The following is a 26,944-nucleotide window of genomic DNA, read 5'->3' as shown; positions in this document are numbered from 1 at the left end:
TTATCTACAGTGTCAAGCTTTATGTTTTCAAGCATGCAATGGACTCTCTTTGTTGCTCTTTGTTGATTTTTGCTTTCAACTTCGCGGTAGTTTGGTTCTTTTAACTATAGAAGGTTGTCAACCCTTTTGTCTTTGTCGCATCAGATTAATTCAGCGACTCCACTGTAAAGTACTAAAATGTATACTTCAGTTACTCCACAACTGCTGTGCACACTTTCCAAAGACCACACCATGTTAACTTAGTGAGAGTGACTTCCAAGAACAAACATATTAGGATCTGGATCAGTATTGGGATGGGGGGCGGGGCAGAAAGCCTGGATTCACAAAACGTAATGAAGGGGATTCCGGTTGAAAATCGTTCGCTCGTGTGCGTCAAACACTCAACCTTCTTAACGTAGGGTGCTTAGAAAGGAGTCCTCCCTACATCATCACTCTAGAGGACGGGGGTGTGCTAATGAATCGCAGATTAGCCCGGCCTCGAAAGGAGAAAGGCTACCTTCTCGCTTACCGGTTCATAACAATGAGGAGTGGAGGAAGATGTGGCGGCTGCTGTGCCACGAGAGTCTCGCCTGCCACGTCCTCCGCCTCTTCCTCGGCTCCCGCTTCCCCGGTTGTGGCTGTCTTCGGTGCAGCCTCCGACGCCTTCTGGCTGACGCTCCCGGCCGCTCAGCCGCCTTCGGTTTTGCTTTCTGCCTCCCCTTCCGGGCCGGCCGCCGCTTTCAGGCTGCATCACACCCGCCACGTTTTTCCCCCCGCCAGCCTGCACTTGCTTCTGGTTGGGATCTCCGCCTCCTCCAGGAAACGGGGATCTCCTTCTCTGCAAGAGCGCGCCAGGCTTGGGCCTAGCGAACGAGGCTCAGGAAACCCGGCAAGGCCTGGCGCCCAGTGGTGGAAATAGTGCCTGGGACAAACGCTGAAATTGCGCGCTGTTCCAAACGTGGCAGCTTAGGGGGGGGGGGGCGCTATTAATGTGGGGAAAATGCTTCCCATCTCCGTAGCCATTCCATGTTTGCAACACAGGATTCCAGTTTTGTAAACAGGGGAACGCCAGCAGTGTGTCTGTGAAGATGAGGAGAGTTCTTTCCATCTCCATAGGCTTTGCAAAGGTGGGGGGGGGGGACACCCTGCTGGCTCCTACTTCCCCACCCCCAGTTTTCAAAGCTGAGATCCTGCTTTGTATATTGGGGGGAGGGTGTCTTTAAAAAGAGAATGGGGAGACTTCTTTCCATCTTCATAGGCACACCCCCCCCATATGCTAAAAAAGATTTCCGCCTTGCGGGGTGGGGGTGGGGGGTTAGCAGGGTGCTATGAACAGGGGGAGAGTTCTTCCCATCTCCATAGGACCTCCCTCCTTGTTTGCAAAGCAGGGTCCCAGCTTTGCAAAAGGAGGGGGGAGGCAGCAGGGTGCCTGTGAAGATACAACAGTTCCTCCTATCTCAATAGACACCCCACCCCTTTTGCAAAGTTGGAGGAGACTGGGGAGCTCGACGGGTGTATCTGAAAGAAATGGGGCCCAGGGCAACCGCTGAAATTGCCCCCTCCCTAAAATTGAACTTCTCAAAACGTTGTGTCCCCTTGCAAGACCAGCCTCACCTAGGAAAAGGTAATATTGATTTACTGGTGGGATGGGGCTTTTATTTCCTAAATTAGCAGTTTTCCCTCCAACTCCAGCAGCTCCTGTCCCTTGAAAAACACTAATAGTTACAGACAATTAATCACTTATAAAAGCTTTCCCTCAGAAAGAATCCCAGTAAGAAGCCAGGCAATCCTGTTACGGGAACTAGTAACATCAGCCATGCATTTTGTGGCTCACCCACTTGCACTTTGTCCTATTCAATAAATGCCATAATACTGTACCCTTCTGCTGTCTACATTGGACAAGTGTGTCTGTCTCTGAGGCCGTTTCCGCACGGAGGAGGAAGGGGTCGGGTCGGCGCAATCCACGCAGACCCGACCCGCACTCTGGGGAGGGCCGGTTCATATGGGGCCCGGTCCCAGAAAAGCGGCAGGGACGACAGAAGCGCCCAGTCAGAAGCTGACTACCGCCTGTCCGTGCGGCGACCCCTCCGACGCGTCGCCCGAGGGCCAGGGGACACCACCCCGCCGCCTGTCGCGACTGCTCCAGAGGTTGCAGGGCAACGGGGGCGTGTCCCCAGAGCCTGGCCCGTCGCGGCGGGAGGGCCGGAGGAGCACAGATTAAGTCACCGGTCGGAGGCTTGGGAAGCTGCTGCAGTTACGCACAGCAGTGGCTCCAAGCCAGCGTTTCCCAACAACCTCGCCATGCCAGCGGTCGAGCGCCCGGCTTCAGCGTTGAAGTTCCGGGTGGCAGCGGCAGCGCTTTAGCAGCTGCTCGCCCTGTCGCGGGAATAGCTCCCTGGGGATAAGAATTGTTTTTGCCGTCCCCAAGGCGCCATTAACCGCCCGTGTGGAAGGGCCTGAGTGACAGAGTCAACAGACACAAATCAAACATAAAAAACAACTACTTTTTGAAATCAGTGGGGGGCATTTTAATTTCCCTGTATATCAAAGACACTTTGACAGAAGAACTTCAAGAATAATGTATGTAGCATATAAGGTGAAAACACTCAATTACAATTAATCAATTTACTCAATTACAATTAATTAAGAAATTCAACACTACACAACATCCTAGAGATCCTTGGATTTTTTTATTCACAGCAGTCTCTTACAATTCTACTGGGCTCGCTTAATGAAAATTTTGATTGGCTGTTGTTAACATCCTATCAGATTGTATTCTTGTGCATGCAACTGTTAAATTTGTCCATGTAGACTGGCAGTGGCTCTACAAGCTAAGATCTTTCACATTATCTAATTCCTGGTTCTTTTAGCTGGAGATGCTGCTTGGGATTGAACCTGGAGCCTTCTCTCACTGAGCGATGACTCCTCCTGTGCCTGAAATATGACACCTGTACCTAGTGACTCGGGCTATTAGGCTGAGGTTCCAAAGATACACACACACACACTACTGCCACAGCAATCCAACTAATCAGCTGATCAGCTAAAATAAATACAGTCAAAAGACATTTTTAAAAGTGTCCTGACTTCGGAGCAAAACTGCATATTCCTGTCTTCTGACAAAACAGCTAAAGAAACTGGCACACAGTCATCTCTCCATAGCTAAGATGTTATTCACAAAAAATGCTTAGTGTAATCCTAACCACAGTTACACCTTTCTGAATCCATGGAAGTCAATGGGCTTAGAAGAATGAAACTGTACTTAGGATTGGACTGTATTGCTTTAGGGTCACATCTGAAATGTTAATGAAAAAATTAATTTTAGCTAGAATCAAATTCTAGGGGACTAGCTGTAGCCAAAACAAGTATTATTAAACACTAACAAATGTATCAAGGCCTAAGCTTTTGTGAGTCACAGTCAGGTGCAATTGTATTATGTTAACTAAAAAATACATTCAGTTTTTTAAATGACTTTTGCCCATTCTTAGCAAAATGCAAAAGTGATAACTTTCAAACTTAAAAAAGAGCTATCAAACTTTTAAAAAGAGCTCTCAAAGAGCTGCTTGTAAATATATCCCTAAACTCATCCACAGTGGGCCCAGATTTTTTTTATACAGGATGGATTGAGTTTTTCAAATGTTAAGTTTATTTCCCATGGCGTTTTGATTTCCTTTTCCCTTCTTTTACTCCTGATTATGGAATCTAATGTTTTACTGGCTTTGCCACTCAGCAGTACATTATTCAGTTGACATGCAGTCACAAAATTTGTTTGAACAAAAGAAAGGAAAATCCATTCTTAGATGAGCTTTACAAAAATTGCAATGTATTTGTAATAATTAGATACAGTGATCACAGGGAGATAAAATGCTAATAGCCCTTTTCATCTTTCTGGTTACACAGATCATTAGGAATCTTATTTGGTAAGTGTTTATCAATGGAGTACGAAGTTTCTACACATAGGAAATTTGAACTTAAAACAATAAAAATAATCTGCTTCAATCATTCAGCCTACTAAAAAGGCTTAACTTCTAAGCATGCCCCCATATTAAATTAGATGTAATCTCTTCACGATCTGTAATTTTGCTTGTGTGAGGTTTTTTTGTTGTTTACTGAACAGGCTATAGTGTAGCAGCTCTGACTCTTGTCTGGAAGGAGGCAGCATGTGCTCGGTCCCTGGACACCTGGGCAGGAGTGGGGGGGGGGGGACTTTGCCTCAGCGGGCAGGCAGGCACTTGAACCTCCCCTCGTCCCATCACCAGGTTAGTACTGCCTGCCTGCATGCATGCATGCCTTAGAGCAGGGCGGTGCTAATGCTTGACAGACAGCAAGGTAGTGCCAGGGTAGTTACACCGAGTGCTCTTCCCCAGCTGCTGCTGGCCCCATTTCTTATAGTGGTGGGGGTAGAGCTCTCAGGGACCCAGCAGGCGCTGATGGGCCACAACTTTACACGCAACTCCTGCCCAAGAAGACCAAGCAGGGGGTCCTTCTTCCCCTCATCTCAAGCATTTCCTGACAGTACCGCTCTCCTCGTGCCACCTTGGGCATGCCCTGGAACCACTCCCACCCTGTTTTCATTCACCCTGGTCCACTCCTCCCATGCTCTGTTCCTGTGTGCCCCACCCTCATCCACACTCTGCTTAACACTGAGAAAGGGCAGCTGGTTCAACTGGTTCCCAGGATTTGAGTCCTGGCTTGCCCCACCCAAGATATGCCACTGGTGTCAGATTCAGTGAGGAAGGACTGTGGAGGCTGCACTGGGGTGCCATGTTCTGGGCAGATTCTGGGCTCCTGGGGATTCCCCCACATGGGTTCTGCCTCCATGATGTAGCCTCCACAGTCCTTCCTCACTGAAGAAGGACTGTGGAGGCTGCATTGGGGCTCTGGATTCCAGGCAGGGAAATCCTCAGGAGCCTGTGGATTTCCCCTCCCATACTCCATTATCCCAGCACACCCTCCACACTCTGTGGAAGGGTTGTGGAGGCTTCACTGGGGTGCTGGGTTCCAGCTGAGGTGAGGTTCTGCCTACACCCCACCCTAAGGAGCACCTTGAGCTCAAGTCCCTTCCCACTCTGTTTGTTATGCCCCTGCTGACACCTTCCTAGATATAGGCCTATACATAAACTCACAATGTGGAGGGGGGGGGGAAGGTGGAGAGAAAGAAAACTAAAGTAGTGCTCTGCTGTAGTTAATTATGCGGGACTAGTAAATATTACTCAATTTAACACTGCATGGAGCATGTTGCAACACAAAGAGGAGCCTATGGTTATCACTGGGCAGCAAGGCTCACATGAATTTGATGTGTGTTTCTGCATTGCAGGGGGTTGGACTTGATGGCCCTTGGGGTTTCTTCCAACTCTATGATTCTATGAATTTTCATGACATAATACACAATGGCTTTATCCACAATAGTTATCCAGCATAACATATCTTTCAAAGCTTTCAGGCCTCAATATTACTTAACATTTTTAAAGTGGGTTTCTTTTAGATATTTTAGGGTGGCTAAAGTGTGTTAGAAAAACAGATTCCATCCATACCACTCCCAGGATCTGATTCAATAAGGGCTACTTCCTGGTGAAGTGCTCCCCCACTTCTGCTATCAGAAGCCAATTACAACCTACTGCTTTGTCCTGAGTGAGGGAACATCTCCTTTGGCGCAGAGATTTCTGTACTGACAAGCTCTGTGTTATGGCACTGCAGATCCCAAAAGCCCTGCACTTAGTGAGAGTGGGGAAACCCCAATGTTTTCCCTTGCTTGGCAATTTCCACTTTTTCCGATCTTCCCCTCCTGCCCCACTTTTCATGGGCATTTCCTGGGAATCTATGGCTGGCTTTTGCGAAAAGCACAAAAATATTGATATAACACAAAAATATTGATATAAGATAAAAACATCAATACAAACATTTAAAGGGCTTTAAAAGTAAAGCTAGCAATCTTGTGACAACTGGGAGTGACCTGGAAGTGGGGTCACAGCATGCAGTGGGGCGGCTCTTCACATGTAAATAGAGAAACATGAGAAGACCCACTACAATTCCACTGCAGAGCGAAGAACCCCATGGAAAGCACTCCATGCATAATGCCCAGAGTTACAGATAGACTGTGGGAAAGTAGCCTTAGGACTGATTCACATGACTTTGAGTGACTTTTTTTTCCAGTGTGGTGATTATTTTTCTGGTTACAGTACATTGAAAATATCCATAGTGAATAATCACCAGAGATCCATCACTGCAAGTACCAAAAGGTGAAATAGAGTTGCCAACCATGAAGTGGTGGGCGGAGATTTCATGGGATTACAGCAGATCTCCAAATGATAGATGAGTTCACCTTGAGAAAATGGCTGCTTTAGAAGTTGGAGGCTATGGTGTTATATACCCACATTGAAGTACCCCCCCTTGCCAAACCCTGCCGTCCTCATGCTGAACCCCCAAAATCACCAAATATTTCCAACCTGGAATTGACAACTCTATTAGAAGAATGAGTTCTCATCAAAATCTGGGCCCACGCATTCAATTAGAATCCCTTATTACACCCATCTGCATCACAGATTCTACTTAGCAGATAATAGGATCATGGCCTTAGCTATTGTTGAATAATTTGTCACTGTAATTATATATTTGGTACAATGTCATTGATACATTTTTACAGAACTTTGTTATCACTTTATTATCATGTTTGTCTCCCTCATGATTGCATTCTTTGCCACATATTATTCATCAATTAAACTTTTTAAAATTTTGTTGCAACATAAATTAATATTTGTCTCTCTCCCATGTGAAATTGTAGCAATACCGATAAAAATTCAGTTAAGGGATGAAGCAGATATTCTTTCCAATGTTAATTTTAAATACATGCAGACAGACATACAAGTCATCTCATCCTTGATTGTATTATTTGTACTTTGTGCAAAAGTACATCAGAAAGTGGGAAAAAATAGTTTTGAAAACAGCCTTTGTTAAGTCCAATAAGATTTTTGCATTTACAAACCAGTTAAGCGAAAACTCGTTTCATGTTTGGAAGTGCAGTACCATTTATAAACTATAGTATGGGAAACTAATCCATAATAAAAGTGCTGGGAAGGATAGAATAGGTAGAAATCTATGCACATAATTGCCTCAAGTAGGTAGCAGCTGGACAAAATTATACCATGTAATCAATACCAATTATCTTGCAAATCCCAGTTTCACAAAGTGTCTTCAGTTTCATCCTTCCTAGTGTATTTTGTATGAAGTAACAGAATGAGTTGTATATTATAAAACACAGTAATTAGCAGTGTTGTTAAAACTATTCTGCACATAAATGTGCACATAAATAATCCCCTGCACAAATGATAAATACCGAAAATACATTTTTTAATGGTAGGAGATGGTCAGAGTTAGTCTTAAAACTGAAAAACTGTAAACCGCTTGTAGAAGTTCTTCTTCTGAAGCAGCAAATGACAGGGAAACTTACTGTCCCACTTTGGGATCTATTTTCTTCCACTTCAGAAGCATAGGGAAGAAGTATTAATAGAAAGCTTTATAAGATAGGGAGATGAGAAAGCTAGGCAACAAGAAAGGAATTAGAATAATAGAACCATAGAGTTGGGAGAGACCACAAGGGCCATCAATTCCAACCCCCTGCCATGTGGGAATGCATGATCAAAGCACCCTTGACAGATAGCCATCCAGCCTCTGTTTAAAAACCTCCAAAGAAGAAGGCTCCACCAGCCTCCAAGGCAGCATATTCCACTTTTGGATAGCCCTCACAGTCAGGAAATTCTTCCTACTGTTTAGATGGAATCTCTTTTCTTGCACCTTGAATCCATTACTCAATGTCCTAATCTCTGAAGCAGCATAAAACAAGCTTGCATCATTGTCAACATGACACTGCTTCAAATGTTTAAACATGGCTATCATGTCACCCTTAACCTTATCTTTTCCAGACTAAATATACTCAGTTCCCTAAGTATCTACTCGCAGGGTATGGATTCCAGATCCTTTTCCATTTTGGTCGCCCTACTTTGCACATGCTTCAGCTAGTCAATATTTTTCCTGAACCGTGGTGCCCAGAACTGGACACAGTATTCCAGGTGAAGTCTGGCCAATACAGATAGAGTACTATATAGATATTCATGCAGCCCAGAATTGCTTTGGGTTTCTTAGCTGTCACATCACACTGTTGACTCATGTTCAACTTGTGGTCTACTAAGATTCCCAGATTCTCTTTCACAGGTACTGTTGTCAAACCAAGTGTCATGTTACATCTGTGCAGCTCATTTTTTCTGCCTAACTGTAGTACCTTACATTTTTCCCTGTTGAAAATCATTTTGTTGGTTTTGGCCCAGCTCTTGAATCTGTCCAAGTCATTTTGAATTCTGACCCTGCCCTCTGAGGTATTTGCTACCCTCCTAATTTGGTGTTATCTGCAAATTTGATTAGCATGCCCTCTATTCCATCACCCAAGCCATCGATAAAATATTGAATAGCACTGGGCCCAGGAAAGAACCCTGTGGCACCCCACTAGTCACCTCTTTCCAGGATGAAGATGAGCCATTGGGGAGCATTCTTTGGGGACGGTCAGTCAACCAATTACAAATTTACCTAACAGTAGCCTTGCGTAGACCACATTTCACTATCTTTTTTGCAGAATATCATGAGGAACATTGTCAAAGGCCATGCTGAAATCAAGGTATGCTACATTCACAGCATTCTTTTCATCTACCAAATTTGTCACTCTGTCAAAAAAGAGATAAGATTAGTCTCGCATGAGAAAACCATGTGATCACAGCATTCCTTTCCAAGTGCTTACAGACTGTCTGTTTAATTATTTGCTCTAGAACAGTGATGGGGAACCTATGGCACGGGTGCCAGAGGTGGCACTCGGAGCCCTTTCTGTGGGCATGCACACACAGAGTTCATTATGTGGGGGCGGAAAATCACCCCCCTACACACACACACATATCTAGGCTGGCCTGGGGCACTGAGCATGATGTGCATGCACTGCGGTGAGCAGGGAGGACTTGGCTGGCGGGCCTGGTGCCTGTGCTCTGGGTGGTTGCTGCCCCAAAGAGGGGTGAGTAGTTGCAGAAGGGGAGGCAGAGATGCCTTGAGGAGGCACAGAGCTGATTTGCCGCGGCGGGACTTGCTGGAGGCTAGAGCAGCCTGGCCCCTGCTCAAGCAGGTGGGGTGAAGGAAGAGGGAGCCAACCGTTTTTTTCTAAACTAAAACCTCAGCATTCAGGTTAAATTGCCAGGTTGGCACTTTGCGATAAATAAGTGGGTTTTGGGTTGCAATTTGGGCACTCGGTCTCAAAAAGGTTTGCCATCACTGCTCTAGAATCATTCCTGGTATTGATGTCAGATTGGCTGAATGGTAATTGTTTGAGCTTTTTTCTTTTTGAAGATGGGGATAACCTTAGACCTCCTCCAGTCTGCTGGGACTTCTCCTGTTGTCTAGGAATTCTCAGGCCGTTTCCGCACGGCCTATTAATGGCGCCCTGGGAACGGTAAAAACGCCGTTCCCAGGGAGCCATTCGCACAGGCGGCGCTGCTGCTAAGCAGCAGCGCCGACCTGGCGTCACTCCCCCTCCCCCAGGGCGGTGTCAGGCCGCCCTGAAAAACAACCCTTTAAAGGGTTGTTTTCCCCCCGGCTTTAGCGTGTTCCAGGCGGGAACACGCTGGCCACTACGACCGATACGTGCGACTCACCTTGTCCCCGTGCCATTAGCCCTGCGTGGTCGTCGAAGCCCCTGCCCACGCTGTCCTCCGACCCCTGGAGGTCGGAGGGCAGCGATGGTGATGGAGGCTTCGGACGGCCAGCAGGCCGACGAACGGGGACACGGTGAGTCGAACGGGGAAGGGGGGGGAAGAAGGCGGCTCGCAAGGAGCGCCTGCTCGTCTGTCGGAAGGCCTCTCTGGGAGGTCCCGCCCGCATGCTTCCATGCGAACGGCCTCCTCCTCCACGCCGGCAAGAATTCTGCCGGCGTGGAGGCGCCTCCACGGCCGTGCGGAAACGGCCTCAGTGATTCTGAGATTACTTCTTCCAGAGAAAGCCCTTAGACGCAGTTCATCAGGCCCTGAGCACTTGAATTCATGTAGAGTAAGCAGGTATTCCAGTACTACTTATTTTACTAGTCTGTGCTGGATTTCCCCTACTGCATCATCTCCTCCACTTTCCCCAGGCAGAGCATTATTTTTCTTTTGGGAGAAGACTGAGACAAAGAAGGGGTTGAATAGTTCTGCGTGTTCTCAGTCCCCTATTATCATTTTGCCATCTTCTCCACACAGCGAACCAACCAGTTTCTTCTTGTTGCTGTTGCTAGGGGCATAACCAAAACATCAATTTTTATTGTTTTTAACTTCTCTAGCAAGTCTGAACTAATTCTGTGCTTTAGCTTTTCTGACTTTCTTCCTACACCTGCTGATTATTTGTTGAATTCTTCTTTCGTGATTTTCAACCTTTTTCATTTCTTATCCATGTCCCTTTTAAATTTAACTCAGTGGAAAGTTCTTTAGACATCCATCCTGGTTATTTTAGACACCTCCCATTTTTCTCCTCATTGGAACTGTTTGAAATTGTCTTTCAATATCTCACTTTTAAGAAACTTCCATCCATCATGCACTCCCTTCTGTTTCAGTATTCTTAACTATGGGATCACACCCTGTAGTTCCCTAAGTTTACTTGAATCAAAATTTACTTTCTTAAAGTCTAGAATGCATGTCTGACTTTGCTTGGCTTCCCCCTTTCCACTGAATAACAAACTTAAGGAGAAAATGGTCACTCCCACCTATTCCACCTTGTTAACCAGGTCATCACTGTTAGTTAGCATCAGCTCTAAAATAGCTGATTCCCTTGTTGCCTCTTCCCACCCTCTGGACAATGAAATTATCTGCAGGGGAAATGAGGAATTTGTTGGACTTAATAGTTTTGGCAGATTTTGACTTCCAACAAATATCAGTATAACTGAAATCTCTCATTACTGTTACATCTCTCTGCCTTGAATGTCTGGTCATCTATTCCAGGAAGGCATCATTCAAGTCTTCAGTCTGGCTTGGGGAATCTGTAATGGACCCCACAATAACATCACTTTTGATCTTCTTTCCTTTAATTTTTACCCAAATGCTTTCAACTTGGTTTCCAGGATTTAAGTAATGAAACTCTTCACAGATGCAATCATCCCTTACATATAATGCTACTCCTCCTCCTTTCCTATTTGGTATATTGATCTGAAATAGATTATACCCCTCAATTATTACATTCTAATCATGAGATTCATCCCACCAGGTCTCAGTGATGCCTATTATACTGATGCAGTGAGCAGAAATACTGAATTACTAATGCAATGAACAGAAAAAAGGGATGGAAGTTGAAATTAAATAAAATATGTATAAAGGTTCCTTAAAAGTTTATTAAACACAAATTGTAAAAGAAAGAAAACTGAAGAACATTTTAACTTTTTAGTATAACCCCCCTAGATGCTACAAGCTTTGTAGTTACAGAAATGCTCAGAAGTGTATTCTTCATGCTTCTTCCTCCTCCACCACCTCCTCCTCCTCCTCCTCCTCCTGTTTTGCTGCTGAATGGGTAGGATGTGAGCCTTGCTTTATTCCAGTTTCTTCTTAGTGGGACTCAAACCTCCTCACTTCAGTGAGTTGTTGGGGATATGAGAAGCAACATATGACTATGCACGAGCGTTAAGTTACAACATTAAAATCAAATAAAGAAATTGTCAAATTAAAAAACTCTCAGTTCTGGTATAAAAACTGCTAGTTTTACAAAAGCTGTAACAATACAACATCGATAATTGATGTCAATATCAAATGATCAGATAAGACCACATGTGTTTCAGCCTCAAGGGCCTTCCTTAGTGGTCATTTTAATCATATTTTGATCATATATATCATATTAATAATATTTTAATTGTAGCCAGGTATTGTTATTTGGGGGGAAAAGGAAATAAAAATCATGAAAATCGTAAACTTGAAATTATCCCAAAATTTATTCCAATAATACGCATAGATGTCATAACCTAAAAGGTAGAAGTACATTGTCTAAACTACCAATGAAGAAAAAGAGTTTGCATTTATACACCGCTTTTCTCAACTCAAAGTAGCTTAAAGCTCTTTCCCTTCCTAAACCCTTGTGTGGAGAAAATGTAGCTTTTTCATTGTGGTTTCTTCGGCCCAATTAGTGGTATGGTATGGGTTAGGAGTCCATGCTTCCTTCCCTGATGATCATCTGTCAAAATATTTTAAATATTTCCAGAAGATTTGCATAGATAAATCCCTCATCTGCATAAATCCCAGGAATGTGGTAGTTACAGGGCCCCTACTGTGCATGCCTCAGTTCTCCATATACCATGGTAATTAAGGCAGGTGTACAACAGGTACTGTCACAAATATTACACCAATGCGTACTCCAATTCACTAAGTGAGTATCATTTCAATAATATCTTTCTATCAGAAATGTACAAAATATACAAAAAATGTACAAGAAGTATTTACCTGTGGAATTGTTTTTGTACATTTGTGATAGAAAGATATTATTGAAAAGATACTCACTTAGTGAGTTGGAGTACACATTGGTGTAATATTTGTGTCAGTTCTCCATATAGCAGAATGTGCTCTGTTTCTTTTGTTCCTTCACTTGTTAGTTCTGTTGTTAGTTCTGTTGAGAGCAGAAAACAACAAGGTGGCATGCCAACATCAGTCTGTTGACTGGCTTTTCCCTGAATGGTTGATGCAGGGCTATCAATATGCGCCTATGTGATGGGGATTGTCTGTGATGTCATTATGAACTCCAATACCATTGCTATACTCCCACCTTCTTAGAACTGGGTCTTTTCTGGGTACTTCTCAGCTTGCAATCCCAGTTCTGCACTACCATCAGTGGTGTGATGGCATGCAAGTTTAGGACTGATCTGTTAGTTTTTCCCTGTTCCCTTTACAAAAGCTGTTTCTCAGTAATTCCTACGAAACTTTCCAGATCTCACAGTGGTTCCTTAAAAAAAGTGTTTGCAATGTTGACCTAATGGTTACTCTGAGGTGCAGTGCAGTGCAGTGCAGTGCAATGAAATGAAGAAAAGATTGTTTAAGTCAATATGGAGCACTTGTTTTTACTCAACTTAAAATTTCTTGATATTTACACAGAATTGCTACAATCACAGATGTCCTTATAAGGTTTATTTACTCCAGCTCTGAGCAGTGTGCTTAAGATGAATAAAATGTGTTCAAGCATATCTGTCTCCCTGCTGGATTATGCCTTTATGTACAATGGCTGAAAAACTAATGATTATGAAATACTCTGCCTAGGCAGCTACATTATGAAACAAATCTGATGGTGATAAATTAATCTTAAGGAATTATTTTGCATCAATTGTATTTCATGTAGATAGTTTTCACTACATTGGCTTGAAAGAGTAATCCAAAATGCACCTGATAATTCCTGTTAATAGTTGGATTAATAATTCAAACTATTTGTGAGACTTTTGCCAGATAAAGAGTTCTGCATCAGCAAGAATGAAGCAGTTTCTAAGATCTAACAGACCCCTTTCTATCTGAGATCAAGTAGACAGCAATGAGAGAGACAGAGAGAAAGAGAGCATTTTCAATACTGGCAGTCTGATTATGAAATACTCTGCCTAGGCAGCTACATTAATTTTTATTTGCCACATGTTTGAAAATGCTTTTGCTCTTTTATGACAGTTTTATTGAAATGATTTCATCTATCATTCTCTCCTTTGATTATGATTGTTCCTAATGTCTCTGGTTGTTTTCATATATTGTTTTTATTTGTTTATGGTTTGGTTTTACTGAAACTGCTTTAAAGCGAAACAGAGTAGTTCATAATATTTTAAAATTAATTTTAAATTCAATACATAATAAATGGAAGTTTATCTGTGAGCATTTTGTATGTGAACATATTAACTTATCTTTCAAATTCAGGGTAATTAAAATTGAATACAATGGTTTTGCCATTTTCTTATGCAAATAAATATCGGCACCAACCCATTATCATTTAATTAGTTTTCTCTCTCTCTTTCTCTTATTAAAAAGGTATCTTCAAAGCATGATGAAAAATCAAGAGTTACTTTCAAAAGCCTGATGTTAACATACCAAGAAAAAAGATGGAAGAAAAAATATACAACAATTCAACCAACAGTACAACTGCTAACCATAAACATTCAGAAGGACACAGTCTTTGGGAAATAATTACTATTGCTACTGTAACAGCCATTTTAAGTTTAATAACCATTGTGGGAAATGTTCTTGTAATGATATCCTTCAAAGTCAACAGCCAACTCAAGACAGTGAACAATTACTATTTACTCAGTCTTGCTTGTGCAGACCTTATCATTGGAATATTCTCTATGAATCTTTATACGTCCTACATATTAATAGGTCACTGGTCTCTTGGAAGCCTGGCCTGTGACTTGTGGCTGGCACTGGATTATGTAGCTAGCAATGCCTCAGTGATGAATTTGCTAGTTATCAGCTTTGACCGCTATTTTTCTATTACAAGACCATTGACCTACAGGGCTAAGCGCACACCCAAAAGGGCTGGTATTATGATTGGCCTGGCTTGGTTAATTTCCTTTGTCCTGTGGGCACCAGTAATCTTATGTTGGCAGTATTTTGTGGGGGAGCGAACTGTCCCACCTGGAGAATGCCAGATACAGTTTTTGTATGAACCTATTGTTACCTTCGGTACTGCGATTGCCGCTTTCTACATCCCAGTTTCCGTGATGACAATTTTGTATTGCCGTATTTATAAGGAGACTGAAAAACGCACCAAGGACCTGGCTGAACTTCAAGGATCCAGCTCAGTGGCTGAATTTGAAATGATAAAGCCTCAGAAAGCTCTCTTAAAGTCTTGTTTTAGTTGCAAGCAGCAAAATTTGGTCAAAAGGGAAAGATGCCAGGCTTCATGGTCTTCATCCAGCCGAAGTACATCTGCAACAGCAAAAGTATCTCAAATCCAAAATACTTGTCGTGACTATTCTAAGGCAGACCAGCTAACTACCTGTAGCAGCTATGCATCTTCAGAGGAGGAAGATAAACATGCCTCTGATTCTGTTTTTCAAGTAGCTTATAAGACCCCAGCAAAAGGTAATGATGAAGACCATAAAGAAGAGAAAAGGGAAGCTTTTATAACAGACCAGTCTAGGGGAACGGACTATGAAACCCAGAAATACTTTCTAACACCAACCAAAGGTCATGTTCAAAAAAGTAATAAATGCGTAGCTTATAAGTTCCGCTTGGTGGTTAAAGCTGATGGTACCCCAGAAACCAACAATGGCTGCCGAAAAGTAAAAATAACTCCATGTTCTGCTTCTTTATCCAAGGACCCTTCCATCAAAAGCATGGATCCAAATATAAACAATCAAATCACTAAAAGAAAAAGAATGGTTCTTATAAAGGAACGCAAAGCAGCCCAGACTTTAAGTGCTATTCTTCTAGCTTTCATAATCACTTGGACACCTTATAATATAATGGTTTTGGTCTCCACATTCTGCTCCGATTGTATTCCTCCAACACTGTGGCACCTTGGATACTGGTTATGCTATGTGAATAGTACTGTTAATCCAATTTGTTATGCTCTTTGTAACAAAACTTTCAGAAAAACATTTAAATTGTTGCTCTTTTGTCAGTGGAAGAAGAAGAAAATGGAAGAAAAGTTATACTGGCAGGGTAATACAAAGCTACCTTAAAGAAAAATAATTGAGTTTGGCCAAGCACTGTAAATTGGCTGCTAGACTTTCTTTATAAAGTTGTTGTTTTGCATGTCTGGAGATACAAGAAGCACAAGTTGTATGGTGGTGGTAGATCCTTGTGGCTTTGAAGAGCAATCATAATAATGAACATTTTAATACTAAAAGGAACAGTATTAATGTCAACAGTCATAGAAGGTCTCCTGTCCACATTTCAGCAAGATAAAGAATAAGGTACCTTAATGATTAGTGATGGACTAGACCTATAGAATTGATCAGATCCATCTGTCTGGAAAGTAACACTACTTTCCACACACACTCCTTCTAAAACCCTAAAGCTTTGTCCTCTTTACTTATAGCTCCCCAATGAAACAAGGCTTGACTCACTTACTCTACAAAACTCTCCAAATTGGGTGGAAACAAAAGGAAATAAAAGGGCAGTGTTGAGACTTTAAAGATTTTATTCAAACTTTTTTTTTTGAGTGAATTGCAATGCTACTATGTTTGGATCATTAGTTTTTCTGTAGCAACAGACAGAAAACTTGTAGGGCGTACATGATATGATGTCTTTTGAAAACAGAGAAGCCATTTACAAACGCCAGAGAATGCCAACTGCAAAGAAGGGTTATTGGATATTTCTGAAGGAGTTTTGTTTTACTTTAATGCAACATATTAGTCTGAGCTTTTGATTATAAAACTGACTACATCTACACTGCTCATGACTGCCATCCAGTACATGCCTTTTAAGAAAAAAGATAAAATAGCTTATTGACTTTTTTTATTACCACTGTCATGGCATCTGATCCTAAATACATACAGTAAGTCCTGACTTGGGTAGCCCAGGCTAGCCCTATCTTGTCAGATCTCAGAAGTTAAGCTGGGTCAGCCGTGCTCAGTATTTGGATGAGAGACTGCCAAGAGAATTCACCTCTGAACATCTCTTGCCCTGAAAACCCTACAGGGTCTACATAAGTCAACTGCTACTTGATATCATTTTATTCCTATACACAAGGCTGTTTGACACCTCTGCATGCAGTTAGCACATTATTTCCTGTACTGACTTGGCTTTTGAACAGCCTACCTTTAATTTCTATGGGACATTCAAACATGAATATTAAGTATTGTCGAAGACTTTCACGGCCGGAATCACTGGGGTGCTGTGTGGTTTCCGGGCTGTATGGCCGTGTTCTAGCACCATACAGACCGGAAACCACACAGCACCCCATGAATATTAAGCATTGCAGTCTTAGGTGATAATATGACCTTCATTTACTTATAGGTGAGGCTCATTAAAAGGCACTAGTGCCATTAAATTTGTTGTTAGGTTATGGTTTTTGAGAATTGAATTTTATTCTCTAGTCTTTCATACAAGTGCAAGGAATCAATTCATTTGGTTACTGGCCTGTTTACAAACAATATATTAAGATCATCCCAGAGGTTTGTTGGTCTATTCCAGAAAAAAAAGTCCACTGGAATCTTGTGTCACTTTACAGATTAACAATATTTTATCACAATATAAACTTTTTTGAATTGGAACCCACTATCCTGAGAAGTGTGCTCTGCTCCATGAAATCTTATACTGGAATAAGATTTTGTTAGTTTGTAAATTACCACAAGACTCCAGTTCATATTTTAAAAGATTGATTTTGCTTAAAGATGAAACAGGTCAGGCTTGTAAAATGTGTATGCTCATAATCAGAAGGCTAGAATGAACATACCTTTTAATCCAGAGTTTCACAGATGTTTTATTCATTTGATGGTTTTGAGTCAGTTTTCTCCATGAATCATCATGACATTATCTATCATTGTTAAACAGAAATAACTATGACAATCAGAAAAAGTTAATATTCCACTCGCCTACTTCTCCAGGTGGAAGCTGACTACCACACACACACACACACACACACACACACACACACACACACACACACACACACATGCAGAAAACCTTTATAGACCTTAATGGACTTACACCACCCAAAAATGTGGCCTCCGTCCAAGCCCTGGGCCACAGTGCAACTGCCTGTGAACTGGGGGAGTAGAAGCTAACTAATATTGGCTCCTCCCCTTGTGGCGGCATGCAATTGGATGTCAGTGCAACTCTGCTGCAGCTCCAACTTCTGGGTGTCACTGCTACAGAATTGAGCGTTTGCCCCTTCCTGTGACAGGAGCGCCCCTTGCACCAGTAGAGGGAGAAAACGTGTCTTAAGACTGGGCCTTAAATCCCCAGCAATTGCCCACATAGCATCAACTTCAAATTGCTGAAGCTAAAATGAGAAAAAATATTTATTTGATGGCTATTTTAGTTCCTCTATACATAACAAAAAGAGAATTTATGACACATAAGTTGTGTTGCAGCATGTCCAGCAGGGGCTGATGGGATTTGTAGTCCATGAACATCTGGAGAGGAACAGGTTGCAGACCCCTGGGATGGACAGTAAGTGATCTGAGAATTGTAGTCAAAATCATCTATCAAATCATCTATCAGTACTGGCACAAAGCTCAAGAGTATTACTGTGTACAACATAGTATGAAAATAAGGTGATGCTTACAAAGCTAAATGTATAAATAATTCAAGTTTACAAATGTTAAAAGACCTAGAAATTCTGTCCCACCTCCCTGATCCATTCATTTATTGGCATGTCTGGGAAATCTAAGTGCACCAGAAGTTCTCTACTAGCAAGGTTTTTCCTGTTCTGTTCAGTGAAAGAGGACAGTTATATGCATGCCATGGGATACTGCTCATATGATAATACCTCTTCCATTGAAGCAAATTCAGAAGACTATTCCTCAGGAGTTCCAGTTACAGACTGGCATATACAGGCTCCAGGTTGGGAGCTAAGGCCACAGTTTAGCACTAAGATGAAATCAAGTGCTAAGGTGCAACTAGGACATGTTGATTACTAGATTCAAAACATTAAAGATCTACACTTCCATGAGATAAATTCAGTTTTGTAGTTCTTTAGATAATGCAGCCCTTAGACATTCATAGTTTGACAGATGGCAGTTCAAAGATCACAAAAATATGTATCCTGATCAAACGTTCAAGAATGTACTAGTGCACAGTTTGGGTGTAAAGTTCATCTACATGTAGCATCTACATATAGCTTAGTATGGAAATAATAGAGTTGTGAAATGTCATGTTTAACACTTCAGACATTGCAAAGTAAATCTCATGAAAGCAATTACATATTTAACATTGCTTCCTATAACCTCATTAAGTACTTATAGTAATAGATGGTATAGTGGAAAAGGTTTATCCACAGATAAAGAATTAAACTGAACTGTAAGTAACTGAACTGAGTTATTTACAAAAGATTCCCCATCTTTTGCAGAGGGATTAGATATTTAAACTAGTTGTACAATAATGTGAAAAATGTATATTTTGGGTTCAATATGATTGATTTTGTTTGTGTTATGCCAATTGTTTTGGTGCTTTTGCATATAATTGTTACAGGAAAGTGCAGGTTCTTATAGAGACTTCTGATTGTTTTCATTAAGCACCATCAGAGCATCTTGTATGTATAGCGTATGCATTGTTTTTTTCCCCCCTGGCTTGTTTTGAATTTGATCAAGCATACATACGTGTATAATATGTGTGCTTGGTTTTAATAATGTGCACTACCGTGGCATAAGCTATGTAATAACAGCAAAATATGTAAGACAGTAAAAGTTTTCTGCTAGTTGCAATGAAAAAGCTTTGCCTTCTACAACTGAAACTAAATGGGAAGTAATTTTATCCCAGTTTCTGTTGAACAGGAATGTTTTATAAATGTTTATGGTCTGTTTGTTGAGTAGATGTATCAGATTTCACAGTGATGGATGCCAAAGTATCAGTTAAGTGTAACTGTTTAAGTATGTGCTCAACCTATGCTGCTAAAAACTGAGACATTACACTGCCAAACTCTGGGATACATTGTAAATATCCGGAACTGTATTAAAAATGAAGTGTGTTTGTTGCTTTCCTGAATCCTATAATTAAATAATGGTGGAATGTTTTAGTTTTGAAGGAATGGGAAAAGCAGGACAAGTTCATTCTTAATTATGTCTTTATTTGTTTAAAATATTTATATGCTTCCTTGTAGAACTGGAGTGGCTACGAACAGTAAACTATTGCTGTAGAACAAAATTTTGTAAACATTATCAGAGCTGAATGAGAGCTGTTTCTGTGTCACACCTCCTGAGTTCTTTATGTTGAAAAGGGTGTAGCTAGATCCCATTCCATTCTAAAGAAAGAGCCAAGTGACTGAGGTGGCTTCCCAGGCCAGCTTCATTGATCCCTGAAGCAGAGAAGAGAGATTCCTTAGAAGAGATGCTAAAGGAGATGCTACCTTGTAAATATACAGATGATCAGCAACAGCACTTAGGAATTCCAAGACTAAAGAATCACAGATTGCCCAACACCCTGTGAGACCTCCTCAGTATTTGCCAGGGTTTCTAAAATATAGAACACTGTGCAAATATGCAAGTCATCACGGAGCTGACAGTGAAGGCTGAAATTCCTACATCGCTAACAGATGAGGAATATATGACTGCTGCTTACATGCATAGAATAGCAATTTGTTTAGATCCAAGTGGTGGAATGCAGAGGAGCAAGCTGATGGTTCAAGGGCTATAAGGGCATCTACACATGTTCCAAACAAGGAAAAACTCTACGTAAAACACAAATCTGTTGTCTGATCCTGTGTCCTCTTTTACTAAAGAGAGTCCTGATCAACCAAAGTTTCAGATCTGGGCCTCAGCAGGATATAGGTACCCAGGAGGCTCCCTAGAATGGAATGTTAACTTTTATTAAAGAAAACTCAGACAGAAGTTTTGGGAATTTTAAAGTTCCTGTTAGTTATTCAACTTTGGTGCCATGCAGAAGGTCTAATTTTTACCTTTCAAAACATACAATTTAATAAAGCATTCTGTTTCTACATGCAAGTAAAGAAAAAAAATTGCTTTCCATCCCCAGATCAGAACTTGAGGAGCTGGATTCCACTTGCAGCATTGTTTACAATTCATCTTTCTGAGCAAGACAAGCCTTGTCATAGTTTTGACTGTGATCGACTGGCTTGACCATCAGCCAGGCATATTTACACATGTGCTCCTTGTTACAGTCCTTCTGCCAATATATAACATTCCTACGGTTCAGATTTGCTCCAGCACAAGCATCATACCACCAGCCTCCACCAGGAATGCCATTGTATTCCAATTTGGCACAGTTTTGAAAATAGTTATCGTTATCTTTGTCTTTTGTAGTGAACTTCTGGTTATCATGAAGATATGCTTCTGTATCCTGAGTCAGAGCATCAACAGCATTGCCTTTGTACAAGCCCAGCCGGATCCTATACTGAGATGCTTCATCTTCAATGCGGAACGGCTCATACTCTCCCCACTTGATTTCAGCATTTAGGTCTACAAGTTTAACCCTAAGCGTATAAAGTATTGAAGAACTGGTTAACTGGTGCATATATTCATTCCCTAACCAGTAGTTGTCTTTAAGGGAGCCAAATCCATATTTATAGTCCTGCCAGGTCCTATCAAAGTCCACAGTACTGTTGGCAGTTATGTGCTGAATCACTGTCCAGCCCCCATCTTTCATATGACAGTACACGCCAATGGGCTCCTTTGCTGGCTGAATGATGTAAATGCCATCTTTGGAACTTTGTTCAGATTGCTTAAGAATTTCACTGCAGTCCCGTGGAAAATCTGTGCATAATAGGAAAAAAGAGAACACTTTGCTTCAGTTTTGGTTTGGCTTACAAACCTTCCTTGAGAATATTTGCACTTACATATAGGAGAAAGTCTTATTCTATCAGAATTTTCAAAGCATATCGTATCATTATCAGGTTATATTGAAATCAACAGAAAGTGACCATGAAGTGGCAAATAAGAAATGTCAGGCATGCAAAAACAAACAAACAAACAAACACCTGATCAGACCAAAAACTCAGTTAAGCATTCTGTCTTCAGATGTTTCTCAAAACTAACAAGCAGAGAATGATGGGGTAACCATCTTCTATTGGTCCTAAATGGGGACTGCCTCTAACCTTTGTAACTATTCTTGGTTGTTATGGCTAATAGCCATTGATAGGCCTATCTTTTTTTTAAAAAAAAAATCATCCAGGAAAATGGCTATAACACCACAATGAATTCCTGAGCTTATATATAGCATGAACAAGCTGTTTATCTCGAATCTCCTGTCAATGTCAGGTTCTGACTGCATTGTAAGATTTTGACAGTAGGTATAGCATTCATTTTTCTTCCTATAGGTAGGACAGACAACAGCAGGGACGGGTTAAATTAGTTGTGACCATATGCTGAACAACATATATAGATTAAGGTGTTATGAGAGAAACAGTTGGAATGAGAAAATTAATATTTAATGTAAGTAATTCAGTACCCTTTGATATTTTTAAAGTAAACATATCTTTAAAAAGTAAACATGTAGCTGCAACTTGTTTCATTGGAAAATGAAGCTCATGTATCAATCCACTATGTGTAACCACTCAGTTAAGGTGATCATCTGTATTGTCCTGCCATTTGATGAAGAGAATCTTCTCACTCATTTGATTCTCTAGACCTCTAATCAGATACCAAAGTCCTATCAGCTTATTAGGGTAATGCAGATGAAGAGCTTACTTGTGTAAGGGTCTGTTACTTCGGTCAACAAACAAGACCCATGAAGGTTTCAAGAGCTTTATTGGAACTGTGTCAGCCCAAGGCTCAGATAGCTGAAACTGAAGTTTGGCTCTCTGACCCCCAGTATATACATGTAAGTTGCAACATGGCTCATTCCCTCGCATTCCCACAATAACAGCATAATAAAGAATAGTGTGAACAGAGACATTGTTTAAAGACAGGTGGTTCACTCCTTTGGAGAAAGGCAGATAAGAGTGGACTATTGACTAGTTACATGCAAGCAGGGGGAGACCTCCTTAGCCTCGAGCGATGATAATGGCTGGGCCAGCTGTGGCATTGATGCAGATGTGCTATTTGCCAGGCTGAGAGTGGTGAGGCCTGACAACTTGACCCTGTTCCACATGAAGACCTAAGAAAAATTGTAACTTTAGCCCCTTCCGCACACGCAAAATAATGTGTTTTCAAACCACTTTCACAACTGTTTGCAAGTGGATTTTGCTATTCCGCACAGCTTCAAAGAGCACTGAAAGCAGTTTGAAAGTGCATTATTCTCCACGTGCGGAATGAGCCCATCTGTCATTTCCTCCTTCCCTACCGTCTCCACATGCCCCATGCCTCCACTTGTCAAGTCTTGCTGGGACTAGATGAAAAGTGGGGGGCATGGAGCATGTGTATGGGGAGGGCAAGAGGAAATGGCAGACTACCATAAGTTACCATTTTTCCTAGGTCTTTATGTGCAACAGGCTATAAGTAGTAAACTACAATAGCAAGTGTTAAGTTTCTACCTGGTATAATATCATTTGGTAAATGATTGTATGTACTTATCCATAAAACTATATTATTACAAAGGCAGAACAGAGTATTTTTTTCAGGAACTACCCTGCTACTATGGTGATGAGCAATTAAACCAATTCAATGCATTTCTCTCACACACATACACATTTGTGCTTTTTATTACCTTTTGTATTAACGTTCATCAGACTTGTATAGTCTCCTGGTAAAAGCATGTGAGAATTGGCAAGTTCAAAGACCTCTTCTGCACTTATCCATAGTCCACAATGGATGAACAGCAGTAGGATATACCCCAGTGAATTTTTCAAATTCATCTTTTCTTCTCACGAAGCTCTTCACTCAGATGGATGCTGGAAACCTAACAGAGACTGGCATTTAGCATTAAAAGACTGATTGCCTAGAGACAGAATTTTCTGAAAAGAAACTGAAACACCTGGTTTCTCTATCAAGATCTGCCAAAGTCATGAATCTTTTTTCTCTTTTGAAACTCACTTTTAAAAATGTGTCACTCTGCATTTGTGATGGGCCACTTCTCTGATACGCAGAACTTTCATGTCATGCAGACGACATTAAATCTTGTTATAGTGTCAGTCAGTATGCTACAGCACAATTGTGTACATGATAATAACTGATGGAAAATAATGACATGGCACTTTCAATTTAAAAGCACGTCTCTCCTTTATCAGATCTCATGTGCGGTATTCCCAGGACCATGTCTGAAAGGAAAATGTATCATTGAAAGGAAGAACTAAAGCATGCCAAAACACTAACTGCTTGCATGGAAGCTATTAGGGGAAAAACAGTTACCCCATAAAATAACTGACAGAACTTTAAAGTATCAGACTTCAGTCCTGTACCTCAAGTGACTGGGATTCTATTGCTTTTTTAAAGTAACATTTTACATGAAAGTCTTCCTTTGATGAAATTTTAAAAAAAGGTTGGGTATCAAACAAATCAGTTTAAAAATAGACCTCTGGGAGCTGCACAAAACAGCATTTTAGAGATTTTCAAAAATTGTAGTATATCTTCGTATCATGTAGTAGAACTACAGTGTAAGCAAAATGCTTCTTGCTTCTAGACCACTTCAAACAATTTAGTTCCAAGTACTGGCAGTATACAATTAGATATCACATTAGAGAAGGATTTGTATCTTAAATGGTATTCCTTGAAGTAAAATCTTATCCCAGTTGGTAGTTTTCCTTTTCAAGTGATCTCAAAATGGGCTAATGACTTTATTATTATTACTACTGAGTTAAAATGTGATTTTGACCCAAGATCCAAACTGATCTTAATTGTGATAAGTCTAAAATGTGATAAGCATCTAAAGTGTGATAAGTCTAAAATGTGATAAACATTTACATAGAAAGTGTAAATTAGCTGAAAAGGGATCAAATATTTTCTCTCCGTACAATATTTAAATTTCATATTAAATCTATATGCCGCCTTCAGAGTTCTCTGTTATAGACAGAAAGTAAGTTTGAACTAGGATACAAATAAAGAAAGGTATAAAGACAAGAGAACAAGAGAAAAGCTCACCTTTCTTGTTCTGATTAACAAACTACAGGAAAAGCACTCATAAATCACTGGAATAATTCTTTGGATATGTACTATTGTCAACTACTGAAGTCCAGATGAACAGCTCAGCCAAGCTCTCTGTCTCCAGCATGGAAAGTCAGCTATCTTCACAAGACTTTGCATTTTCAGTGTGTCTATCTTTCAACTGGAGGACTTTACCCTGACACGTATCCACAAATAAGCATCTTAAAAGGTCAAAGTTCTGTTCATCTTAAGAAAGATATTACTGTGGATATACTGATTTCTTTTTCAGCTTAGTAAACCCATGGAACTAAATACTTGTAGCCTACAGGTCATACTCTCAGGCTAAATCCTGTCTTGATCACCACATCCAAAATGACTAACAGGCTTAGTATGGGAGGAAGAGGTGCTATGCCAGTAAGATTTTTAAAAGGCAATAAAACAATTGCAGACCAATCTTTCTTTAGGTCTCACGAAGTACAACAGGACATTTTCAGCTAACAATAAAATCCTAAACTGAATTGCACCATTCTACAAGCTCTGGGATTAGGAGGATGTGACTCTGTTTAGGATTGTAGTGTGAGGTTGCACCTGGAATTAAACCTCACTAAATAAACCTCACTGAATAAAGTGGGACTTATTCCTGAGTAAACAGGTTTTAATGTTTTGTAGGCTGTGTTTTAAATCCTGCTTAAAAAATTCAGCAAAAGAGCAAGAGAAAAGGTGACAGAAAGAGAGCAGGTGAGCTAATATGGCATAGTGGTTAAGAATGTCAGACTAGCATCTGAAAAACTGATGTTAGAATCCCCACTCATGCCATGGAAGCTTGCTCGATGACTTTGAGCCACACACACTCTCAGTCTAATCTACCTGACAGGGTTGTTAGGAGGGTAACATAGAGAAGACTAATGTAAGATGCCTTTAGTGCCCATTGAGAAGAATGGTAAATTAAAAAGGAAGTGAAGTAAATAAACAAACAAACAAATTAGCATTGGCTGAGGCTAAACTAACAACTAGCACTAAGGCCCATTATAAATTAAAATAAAACGGGCTCAAGAAGGGGGGAGGGCGGGCAGGTGACCCTTTCCTCTTCCTTCCAGGAGTGCAGCCCATATTGCTTGGGGTGGGGGAGGCTCCTGGGTTGGGGGAAGGTGGGCAGGGACAGGATGGAATGTCATGAGTCCTGCACACCCATTGGCTGGTGGTTTGTCGTCAGACATTCCATCCCTTTGGCAATTATGTATGTAGCAGTTCCTTAGTTTCATCTCTCCACTACATCCTGTGTTTCCCCTACAATTGCCAACCTCCAGGTGGGGCCTGGAGATCTCCCAGAGTTACAAGTGATCCCCAGACTACTAACATCAGTTTCCCTGTAGAAAATGGCTGCTTTGAAGGGTGGATTCTATGGTGTCATACCTGGTGAAGTTCTCTCCCCTCCCCAAATCCCATCCTTACCCAGGCTCTACCTCCCAAATCTCCAGAAATTTCCCAGTTCAAAGTTGGCAATGCTAATTCTCACTCTCCTCTGCAGATGTTTCTATATAGGGCTTCCCCCCCTTGCTGACCACCTTGTCTCTGGCCAGTGTATGATTGTAACAGAGACTTAAGGTTTTGAAATGAGTAGTTGAAGCTTTTCATTGAACATCCCATCAATTTTCTATGAAAGGGGCAGACCCCTTTTCTTTAGACGGTTGGCACACCTAGTCATGCAGCCAGTTTTGCAGCAGAGTGGGGATCGGAATCTGGCTCTCTCAGATCCTAGCTTAACACTTTAACCATTTCATCAAACATGCTGAATCTTCTTTTTAAGATAATTCCTAGTGCTAATAGTAGATCTGAGAATGGTCTTGTGCCACATAATTGCTATTGCTAATAGTAGATCTGAAAGTAGGCAACAACAGTTATTTGCAACACACTTCTGTGCTTCCCTCCTTTTCAATTTATATTTGTTTTTACATGACTCTGTCATTTAACCTCATAGTTCTTTCCCCATCTCTCTTCTCTTTTCCTTCAAGCTGGAAAACCAGAAGTTAAGTGGGAGGTTTAAGAAACTGCTAGAAGAGGCAGCTGCAGTTCTTTCCTGATTCTATCAGAGAAAGAGCCATTTTACTCTTGAGAGATTTCATATCCTTCTCTTGATTAACTAGAGGCTCAGTAAGATCCAGTCTCAATCCCTTACCTTCAAATGATGTGGGCAACTTTCCGGACAAGTACCTACCACTTAATCCATCTCAGTTTGATAACATCATAAAGGCTCTTTCTAACCCAGAAACAGATTACAAAATCATCTTCGGCAACTCATAACACTGTAGAAACTGCAGAGTCATC

The 26,944-nt window shown here is 41.2% G+C and overlaps 3 protein-coding genes across 6 annotated transcripts in view; 1 reads left to right on the top strand and 2 right to left on the bottom strand.

Annotated features, from left to right (window-relative positions):
• Positions 1-880, bottom strand: part of AVEN (apoptosis and caspase activation inhibitor) — a 169,705-nt gene extending 168,825 nt beyond the window's left edge. The window contains exon 1 of the mRNA XM_048484284.1: positions 509-880. Within this exon, the coding sequence (XP_048340241.1) occupies positions 509-730 (222 nt within the window). The 5' untranslated portion in view covers positions 731-880. The remainder of the gene's footprint in view (positions 1-508) is intronic.
• CHRM5 (cholinergic receptor muscarinic 5) overlaps positions 1-18,719 on the top strand; it is a 106,664-nt gene extending 87,945 nt beyond the window's left edge. For 2 of the 4 annotated variants that reach the window (XM_048484280.1, XM_048484282.1), the window contains exon 2: positions 14,007-18,719. In XM_048484280.1, coding sequence (XP_048340237.1) covers positions 14,078-15,661 — 1,584 coding nt within the window. In that variant the 5' untranslated portion in view covers positions 14,007-14,077 and the 3' untranslated portion in view covers positions 15,662-18,719. Of the gene's footprint in view, positions 1-4,130; positions 4,236-14,006 lie in introns of those variants that run through there. The other 2 variants (XR_007243503.1, XM_048484281.1) reach the window with 2 other exon arrangements.
• A 912-nt stretch (positions 18,720-19,631) lies between these two features.
• LOC125426121 (fibrinogen-like protein 1-like protein) lies at positions 19,632-24,381 on the bottom strand. Its single transcript, XM_048484285.1, has 2 exons — positions 23,247-24,381; positions 19,632-21,355 (listed from the first exon to the last, which is right to left on the bottom strand). Exons 1-2 carry the CDS (start codon positions 23,392-23,394, stop codon positions 20,658-20,660), a joined length of 846 nt encoding a protein of 281 aa, XP_048340242.1. The 5' UTR covers positions 23,395-24,381; the 3' UTR covers positions 19,632-20,657.
• Positions 24,382-26,944: the final 2,563 nt, after the last annotated feature.

This window comes from Sphaerodactylus townsendi, linkage group LG02 (genome assembly GCF_021028975.2).
Source record: "Sphaerodactylus townsendi isolate TG3544 linkage group LG02, MPM_Stown_v2.3, whole genome shotgun sequence".
In the NCBI taxonomy this organism is placed as follows: domain Eukaryota; kingdom Metazoa; phylum Chordata; class Lepidosauria; order Squamata; family Sphaerodactylidae; genus Sphaerodactylus; species Sphaerodactylus townsendi.
Note: the sequence above shows the minus strand (reverse complement) of the source record. Positions and strands in the feature narration are given on the sequence as shown.

Excerpts from the sequence above, each read along its gene's own strand:
- LOC125426121 (XM_048484285.1), bottom strand. The coding sequence starts at position 23,394 with ATGAATTTGAAAAATTCACTGGGGTATATCCTACTGCTGTTCATCCAT. Across the intron at positions 21,356-23,246 it reads GATGAACGTTAATACAAAAG|ATTTTCCACGGGACTGCAGT; the intron begins GTAATAAAAAGC and ends TATTATGCACAG.